This window comes from Buceros rhinoceros, unplaced genomic scaffold, assembly GCF_000710305.1.
Source record: "Buceros rhinoceros silvestris isolate BGI_N320 unplaced genomic scaffold, ASM71030v1 scaffold41563, whole genome shotgun sequence".
Lineage (NCBI taxonomy): Eukaryota > Metazoa > Chordata > Aves > Bucerotiformes > Bucerotidae > Buceros > Buceros rhinoceros.
The window spans coordinates 456-9,842 of NW_010403764.1; the positions used below are offsets into that span (position 1 = coordinate 456).

The 9,387-nt window shown below is 40.2% G+C and overlaps 1 protein-coding gene across 2 annotated transcripts in view; it reads left to right on the forward strand.

Moving 5' to 3' along the window:
* Nucleotides 1-5,832, forward strand: part of MRPL15 (mitochondrial ribosomal protein L15) — a 6,233-nt gene extending 401 nt beyond the window's left edge. Inside the window, exons 2-5 of one of the 2 annotated variants that reach the window (XM_010133126.1) lie at nt 2,529-2,686; nt 3,214-3,379; nt 3,875-3,998; nt 5,261-5,832. In XM_010133126.1, the coding sequence (XP_010131428.1) occupies nt 2,529-2,686; nt 3,214-3,379; nt 3,875-3,998; nt 5,261-5,598 (786 nt within the window). In that variant the 3' untranslated portion in view covers nt 5,599-5,832. The remainder of the gene's footprint in view (nt 1-2,528; nt 2,687-3,213; nt 3,380-3,874; nt 3,999-5,260) is intronic. The other variant, XM_010133127.1, reaches the window with a different exon arrangement.
* Nucleotides 5,833-9,387: the final 3,555 nt, after the last annotated feature.

Consider the following 9,387-nt stretch of genomic DNA (forward strand, 5'->3'; position numbering starts at 1 on the left):
AGCGGCCTGGCCAAAATACACATGGCAAGGCGGAGGAACGGCTGGCAGTGTTGTGTGTGTTTGCCCTGTTCTTGTTCTTTGCACGTCTCGCAGCCGGTGTGTGTGTGGTTAGCCTGATGGAGAGGGCTGGCTGATGAGCTAAACCTCAGGACCGTGGTTGAGACCAGCGGGAAACGGTAAAAAAGTGTGGAATACTAAGTGTTGGCCTGGCCAAAATACACATGGCAAGGCGGAGGAACGGCTGGCAGTGTTGTGTGTGTTTGCCCTGTTCTTGTTCTTTGCACGTCTCGCAGCCGGTGTGTGTGTGGTTAGCCTGATGGAGAGGGCTGGCTGATGAGCTAAACCTCAGGACCGTGGTTGAGACCAGCGGGAAACGGTAAAAAAGTGTGGAATACTAAGTGTTGGTAGCGTGGGGTAATGCATTTGAAAGGGAGAGATTAAGAATAAAGGAGTGTTATACTAGCCCACAGTTCCTGTTACTTTTGTGTTCTGGGAAACAAAACAAATGTTTCCTTCTCTGTGAAGTGATAGAGGAGTAAAGAAAAGAAACCAGGAGAAAACCCAGCTGGTTTGGGGGAGATATGAGTGAACAGGGGGTGAGGTGAAGGGCTAAAGTCACAGGAATAGAGAACTGGTAGGGAGCACCAAGCAGCGCTTCCCTCTCGGTGTCCAGGGCTCACCAGAGATGCCTGCAGAGGTGTAACCTGTGACGAGACAAGAGAAGGGAAATTCTTCCCTCTTGCAGCTGTTGGGGTTCCCCTGTCAAGTTACTCCCTTGGAGCTGTGAACACCCAGCTTGGCCGGGTTAGGCAGAACTGGAAGAAGCAGCCTTGTACAGGACTGGAGGGGTGATTCTTAGAGTGCTGCATACTAATGTGGGCTCCAAAACAGTATTTTCAGGTTTAGCGTCCAGAAGTTGAGGCAGCCTGAGCTCGAGGTTTACTGAAACCAATGCTTTCCTGATAGCATTTGGTTTCAGGACTTTTTTGTTTTTCAAGGTAGTTATTGAGTTAGGAAAACACTTCTTTTAGTCTTGACTGCAAAGATTTTTGTATGCTTATGGGTCTTTAGCAAGTAACTTCCAACTCCTCTAGGAAATGACCTTTTTTTCCCCGTGTTACTGCTCACTGTTTGCCTTCAATTACAATTTGTACAAGTGGCCTCAGCTCTGTTTGTCTGGTATTTTTCTTTTGAAATTACTCTGTGATTAATGAAGTTCTCAAATAAGCAGATTTGAGAGCGTTTGACTTCGCAAACAGAAGTTGCAGCCAAAAATAAAAAGTTTTTTGTAGGCTTCTCTGGTCAGTGTCCTGATTATGTTCTGTTTGTGACCGGGTATTGTCAGTGTGCTTGGTGAACTAGTTAGACAAATACCAGTTTTCATCTAGTTTAATTACCCAGCCTGGCCAACACAGAAAACTTGCAGACACAATGAGGGTGTAAAACACTCTATGTCTTTGGTGTTAGGCTGCTAATCAAGCACTGCGATGTAACGAGCGGCTCTCAGACCTGAGTTTCGCTCGGTGTTCTGTGCCGTAGCCTAACTGCGGACTGTAGCATGGCAGCGAGGGTTCTGAAGCTCGTGGCTTTTGTCTTACGCCTGACAAAGCATGAGGAAATCAAAGTGAACCTTAGTGCTGGGAATAGCTTCAGTGTGTGAATTAAGTGAAGTCACCTTCCACACAGAAAACTTGATTAGTTAGGTCAGAGTGAGCTGGCACTGCTGCAGTTAGCAGTGGTCGCTCCCAGCTGCTCCTTGCCACCCTTGCTTACTGCCTATTTTGTCACCCTGTGGATAGTTGGATACCCACAAACTGTGCTGAGTGGTCCAACTGACCTGGTTTTTAATTAAAAAAAAAAAAAGTTTAGGTTTTCCCTTTGCTTATCTCTTTGATCCTGTTCACCATTTAGCTTCTGCTGGCACAAATAGGAGGTGAGTACAAGAAGAAGATTGAACTGCTGCTTCTGTCTACAATAATGCTTTAAAGTTCTTGGGAAACTAATTTAAAAAATATTAAAAGTTTAAAATTTAACCTTCTCTCTTGATTTGTACTCAGCAGACATTGCCACAGTTGCAGATTCTTTAGAAAGTCTGAGTCCATGATAAGAATTATATGGGTGCATAGTGTGTATTGTCTGTTCCCCTGACCTTTGAAGTAGAATTGGTTTTTTTTCTTAATTGTCAGTGTTTAGGAACTTCTGAGCTACTTTCTCATGAAATAGGAGTAAATATCAGTAGTTAATTCAGGAAAATTTTCTATCTTGGAGAGTGTAAGAGGTAGGATTAAATACTGGTATTCTCTTTATTGCAATACGTGTTAATTTGTGGTGCCTGCTTAGAGCTGTGCTCTGCAAAAAATCACATTATCTGCTTTTCTGACTTACTTTTCCCCTTAGAAAAGAGCGATATCTTAACTTTTCTTCAAGAATCAGCATTCTGCTCCGTTGCTTATACCTCTGAAGTTTAATGTTTTACAGATGCTTACCTCCCAAGTAGTTGGCTAAATGTATCGTTGATTGTTTTCAAGGAGAGAAGACGTGGCCGTGGAAGATACGGCGGTAGGAAGTGTGGTCGAGGTCACAAAGGAGAAAGGCAGAGAGGAAATCGTCCCCGATTGGGCTTCGAGGGTGGCCAAACTCCTTTTTACTTGGCCATACCAAAATACGGATTTAATGAGGGACATAGGTAAGTGTCTTCACACGTACTCAGAAGTTAATCGTTGCCTGCTACAAGGGATAGAACTTTCAGACCTGTCCTGTCTGTAAGTACTGTTGGGAGACGCTGTCGTGGCAGGATGGGAGCATGCTGAACAATGTCTCTGCCTCTTTATCTTCACCTCGCTCTTCCAGTCTGCAGTGGTGGTCCTCCAGTTCTCAAACTTTTGCTCCGTTAGGAGCTGTCTTTCAGGTAGAGAGGTATTCTGGAGGAAGTTGAGCTCAGCAACAGCAAAATGATTGATGTCGTATTGGAGGAGGGGGTGTGCAAGCAAACCTGAAGGCATGGTGGAGTATCAGGCTGTAACTAGGGCTTGTATTAAATTAAACTTAAAATTGTGGCTTTTGGGTGTGTTTTAAACGCTTACTTGGTAGTTTTAGGAGTAGGTAGAACATGGAATACAGTGGGGTGTATCTCAGTTGACCAGTTCCTGTTAAAGCATCAATTTTGGGAATTTCTCATTGTTTTGTTTGTGTTTTTTGTTTTGCTCTCTGCAGCCGCAGACGTCAGTACCAACCGCTCAGCCTACAGAGGCTGCAGTACCTGATAGATCTGGGTAGAGTTGACCCCACGCAACCCATTGACTTAACGCAGCTCACTAATGCCAGAGGTGTAACAGTGCAGCATCTCAAGAGGGATTACGGTGTCCAGCTGGTGGAGGAGGTAGGCAGACAAGACCGGCCCTGGGGTTTCAATGTTTCCATGCTGGGCTGTCGGATTGTCCCTCCCATGTTTCAGAAGCATCTCTGCTTTTTCTAAACCAAATTTCTAAATTTGCGGTGGAATTTTTTGGGAATAAACCCACTAGAGGGCACTATGTGTCAGCAAAAAACCACCCAGGGTGAAGTTCTGAGACGGGGGAGACAAGAAAATGATAGTGAAGGAGCACATAACAAGAGGTCGAACAAGTACTTTACAACCAAAGGCTAGAATGGACTGAAGGAAATGTGTGAATGTTTTGGAAGGGCAAAGTTTTTCCATTCAACCCAGATGGCCGAGAGAGCAATTTGGTTATCTGTCCTGATGCAGGGAAAAAAATCACAATATGAGAATCATAATATTTTGCAGGATTTAACATTTCTTAAAACTTGAGAGAAGAATAAATGTATGTCCTAAAATACTCACTTTAATGTTACTCTACGTGTTGAAATTTTTCAGGGTGCTGATATTTTTTCAGCAAAAGTAAATATAGAAGTGCAGAGGGCATCTGAATTAGCAATTGCAGCCATAGAAAAAAATGGAGGCGTTGTAACAACATCGTTCTACGACCTGAGGAGTTTGGGTGAGAATTTCCTTTCATTTCTACCTTGTTTTGGAATGCACAAAGATCGAATGATCCACATCAAAGTTTCAGACACAGTTCTTACTGGAAAATCCTTCAAATCTGCTCTAAAAGCTTCAGTAATGTGTTGTTGAACTGTAAGGCATCCTCAGTTTTGCTTTTTTAACAATTCACCTGTGTAGCCCTAGCAGTTATTTACCAATCAGCCCAGCAATCCAAGTAGCTTTGTAAACAGAGGAACTCAGAAAAGATTGTTTCTTTGAATTTGTCTTCTAACTTTCTCACAAGTTTAATAACACTTACAAAATTCAGGGGAAAATTAAGATTTAGAAAACACTGTGGATGTTTAACTGGAAAAGTATTTTAAATTAAAAATATAAAGTGAGGAAATAACCAAGTTGCAGCAGCTCAGAATCGTTCCAGTCAAAATGGCTATTGTTTTCAGAACACTTTCACTGAAGAATGAGGCTTTGCTTTGCCTGAGGCTGCAACCTGCCTAATATTCATACATGCAGGTTTTATTGACAATAATGGAGCTTTCATGTGTGAATGAGGCTGAAAACAAGAGGAATAGACGTTTTTGGCATGCAAAATATGTTATCCTGGAGTGATACGAGTCCTTTTTTTTTTCATTTCAGAAAATAATCAATAACATTAAAAGGCTCTGGAATGTAATTTGTGAAATTCAATTAAACTTGAGGAGGAGAGGATAGTGTTCACAAATGACTAAATAGGTGCATGTGCCATTGGTTATTTATTTACTTACAGAAACATTTGACATTTGTTGGTACATAGTGTAAATAGCCATGCAAATGAGTTGCTTCTAACCTAGAAGTCAGTCCTTCAAGTAAACGCTGCACCTAGCTTAGCTGCTGTACCTTTCCGAAGCGGACGTTCTAAATATGTTAGCAGATGTTCTAAATGTGTTGGAGGTGATGATTCATCCAGATGGTCACGATAAATTCCAGTTAAAAGAGGGTTGGTTGTTTGGTTGAGGGAAATTTGTAAACCTCTATCTCATTCTGAACAAGAAGATGTTCCTGCTCGCTGCAGAGGTGGTTGGACTAGATCATCTTTAAAGGTCTCTTCCAGCCCAAAGCATTCTATGATTGATTTGATTTTTTTGCTTGATAATTTTTAGTAAGAGTTTAGTAATTTATTTAGCACAAAATACTGAACAAGAAGGTGTCATTTAATGTCTTTATGTATTATATAGCAAAACATCTAATTTTCTCCTAACTTTCTCTCATGTTTGCCTACAGAAATTTTGTGTAAGCCAATAGTGTTTTTCCTGCGTGGCCAGCCTATTCCAAAGCGAATGCTTCCACCTGAAGATCTAGTCCGTTACTACACAGACGCCAGGAATCGTGGCTACCTGGCAGATCCATGTAAGGTTGCAGAGGCCAGGCTTGAACTTGCCAGGAAATACGGCTATGTCTTACCAGACATAACTAAGGATGAACGCTTCAAAATGTTAAGTGCACGCAAGGATCCTAGACAGATATTTTTTGGTCTTGCTCCAGGATGGATAGTAAACATGGCAGACAAGAAAATTCTAAAACCAACCGACGAGAGGCTGTTGAAGTACTATAGCTCCTGAGTTCAGGACTGGAGACAGCTGCAGGTGCACAGGAAACATCTGGGTATGAAATAATGGATACTAAGTGATGTTTGGTTTTTTTAAGACTCCCCTTATACTAGACAAAACACGGATTCTTGTTTATGTAATCTTCTGGTGTAGTGCTCCGCTTAATTATTGTCATAGTTCCCTGTATGAAAATTCTCAACCTTTGGAAAATTGGGAGTAGTCTGACACAGAGTGTGTGTTTGGGCACTTTCTCTTGCAGTGACTTGCCAGTTATTTTTTCAGACAAAAATATTTCAATGCTGCTTTTTTTTTTCTCCCCAGAGAATAATTCCAAAGAGTAACTTGACTAATAATTAGTTTATATTTTTCCCCCTTAATTTAAAAGCAGAACCATGGCTGTAGAAAACTAGTATTAGTTCTACAGCAATCACATAACGCTATAATTTAGGTTTTAGAAAATGGTATCCTAAATACCTCTAAGTGTAAACCATCTATGTTTGGATGGGGAGAAGTAAAACCAGCCAGAAATAACAAGGTACAGAATAATTCATTAACCTCTTCAATTCCATAGCAATGTTTTGGATTTTGACACAGCCGTCAACAGCACTAAGGCTTGAAAGGCCCTGATTTTATTCCTTCACTCCTCTGTCTCGTTCCTTCTGACGGAATTGAGGGAGACAGGGTGTGCGGTTTAAAAGAACTTTACATTTATATTTAAATCTGCAGCTTTTATTTTTCAAACGGAATTTAAAACATGTCCAGACTCAAGTGTAATGTCATTAGTAAAAATGCACAGCAGGATCCAGAGTCAGTGAACATGAGCAGCGACAGTAGATTGTGACGGACAAAGAACACAACTCAGATTCGGTGTTCAGCTTGATTGCATATTGGATACGTGGCAGTGAACAAATGAATTAAAATGTCATGAAGAGTTACGAACAAATTGTCTTGATGGGAAATTGTATCAAGTCCTTGTGATTAAAATACTGTCTTGAAAAATATTTTCCAACAAATGTTTGTTTCGTCAGTCTCTCCAGAATATATTATTAACTCTGCAAGTGTTGTATGTTTTGAAGGGAATCTTAAGTTTGGGCACTTGGGATGATTGAAAGATGAAAGAGGAGGCTAATCTATCAGAACTTGCTCTGACTCCTGAGAAGTTAATGAGATGTTTCCTAATTACATTAACTTTAATGGAAGCTGAACTTGGCTTTAAAATAAGGATAATTAGATTATTAGGATGCAGGAAATGATCTGGAAGACCAGAACGCAAGAGGTCTTGCTTTCTAATTTTCTTGTGCCTTTGGAAATACTACTTAGTTTCCTGTAGCTGCCAAACTGTCCCTTCTCCTAGGGAAAGCCCTCTGAGTGCCAGAATCTCCCCTTTCTTCTGCATAACACCTGTATTTTGCCGGTAAGCCTCAAGGCACGGGGGGGAAGAGGAAAAAAATTTAAATATATCTTCTTTTTCTTTCAGAGAATAACAAGAAGAGGATGATGTTTGTCAACCAAGCCAGATTTTTGCTTTGCTCAACAGAATGCCCTGTAAATTAATATAAACATCTGTAATGGCAAAACAAAATAAAACAAGTCTTATGTTCTCATGCTGATTAAAGATTCTGAAATGGAGAGAGCTTAACAATGGAAAGTCACTAATTTTTGACAGCTCGCTCTTCAGCTTCTATTGATCGTGGGTAACGTGTGCTAGATGCTATCAGTAAGGGCCCTTCTCCTGACTCTGGTTTCAGCATAGGTGAAACAGCAAAACAACACCAATATAAAACTGGGTTGTGAATAGCAGGAATTTGGTCTGAGTGGCGTTAACATTCATATTTTATATGGTGCACAACGCTACTTTGGCACATCAAGAATAATTCTGTGAGCCAAAAAAAAAGTATAGCTAGTGTTAAATTGATTGTGAAGTAAATAACTTTCTCACTTTAGATGTATCCTGTTCTGCATCCTGATGATTGTTGGTTTGGAACCTTTAATGACAAGCAATACTTTTTTTTTTCCTTTTTGTTATTACAATACGACTGCCTTCATTTGGGAAGGAGTTGAAGGGGGGGAAGAGTATTTATTGCCTTCCCTTATTTGTGCCATAATGTTTCTGTTTTTATGAATCAATTCACAATTGTATTTTGTGGAGGTGCTACAGGAAAGCTACTGAACTGGAAGCGAAGAAGGAAGTTAGTCATATTAGTGAAGACCAGGAGACAAAAGTGTTTATGTATCATTGTGTATTTTGGGGAGGAGAAGAGGGGGGAAGGCAACTGTGTTTCCACTCCTGTTCTTTGTATTAAAATGAACAAATTGCTCTCAGCCATTTATTTTTTTTCCTAAATCAACTTCTTTGATATCCACACTCCTGCACGCGCTGGGTTCTCTAGGTTTCTAACCGGTTTTCAGGTGAAAGGGTAACTTGGATAAAATGATAACAGCAAAAGAAAGAATGAAAACAGGAAACAGATGTCTGGTGACGTGGAGAGGTTGGATAGCACTTATTCAGTGAACGACGTCTTAGTCACAAGGCAGCTGTATCCTGGCTCTGATACTATAACACTACAAATACCTTGGAGCCAAAACAGCCACGTTCCATAAAATCCGGTCATTCTGCTTTATAAAGGTGATCTTTTATCATCTTATAATTGGAGAGGGCAAAAAGGGCTGGATGTTGCTTTATTTAAAATATGCAATGCTTGTCTTTTTTTCTTCTTGTGTTTACAGTAGGTAGGATTTTATAACGGCTGTTCTGGGTTTTATGTACTAGTGAAAAAGGGGGCAAGGCTATAGAGGATTTCCTGTTCATTTTATCTCGTCAGGAACACAAGTCTCCTGGCAACCGAATATGGAATTACCAAAAGCGCAAGTAAGTTATTGACAAGGTTTCTAATAAGTCTGTAATAAACAACCTCCCAGTGTTTATATGAGGGTCAGACTCGCTGGTGCAAGACTAAGCTGGCAGTGGTATCTAAGGCCATTCTTTTTACCTAGGAATATGTACCGTGCTTTCATGTTCTTAAGATAAATGATTGCCTTGGGCATCCTGTTTTGAGAGGGGTTTTTCATATGCATCAACGTATTATACAGCAAGAAGCACCCGCTCTGCTGTAACCGGAAAAAGCATTATCAAGTAGCTGAGCAAAAGGAATATAATTTGTGTCGTGTAATACTGAAAGCCGTGTCAATTTTTATCGACAGCATCATACTTTTGTGTGGTTTCTTGATAAAACTGATTACGTAGGTGAGACTGAAATCGAATGAAAGGCCTGTGAGTATATGCCTTGTTACATCACACCATGATAATTAGAAATACCTGTTTCTGATGAGAGAAACTCTACTAACTACTTAAAGGTGGCTGACTGCAGCCTCAAAATGAAGCAAGTTAAAATATAAGCGTTTTCCCTGTTATTTAAGTACAAGAGAGTTACTTGAGTACAGAGACATGCTGGCATTTTTTATTATACATCATATTGTAGTATTTGTTTAACACCTGAAAGTTGTCTCTACCATTCACTGATTTGCAGAAAGGAATAAATGAATAAATCAGTGGCCCTGAGTCTTCGCTGGCGGAGAGCCAGCATTGTTTTGACATACAAGTGTAATTGATGTTAGTGCTCCAGGAAGTCATATAAAAGTGATCAATTATGAGGATAGCTTCCCATTGCAATTTTATTATTTTCTGTTTTACTGCTGAAATGTAAAATGCTGGTTTTGCACTTTGGAGTGCTCACAAATTCTCAAAAAAATTTGTCTCCAGTTTGAAATCATTGCACAAGTTCTGTATTAAATATAAATTAT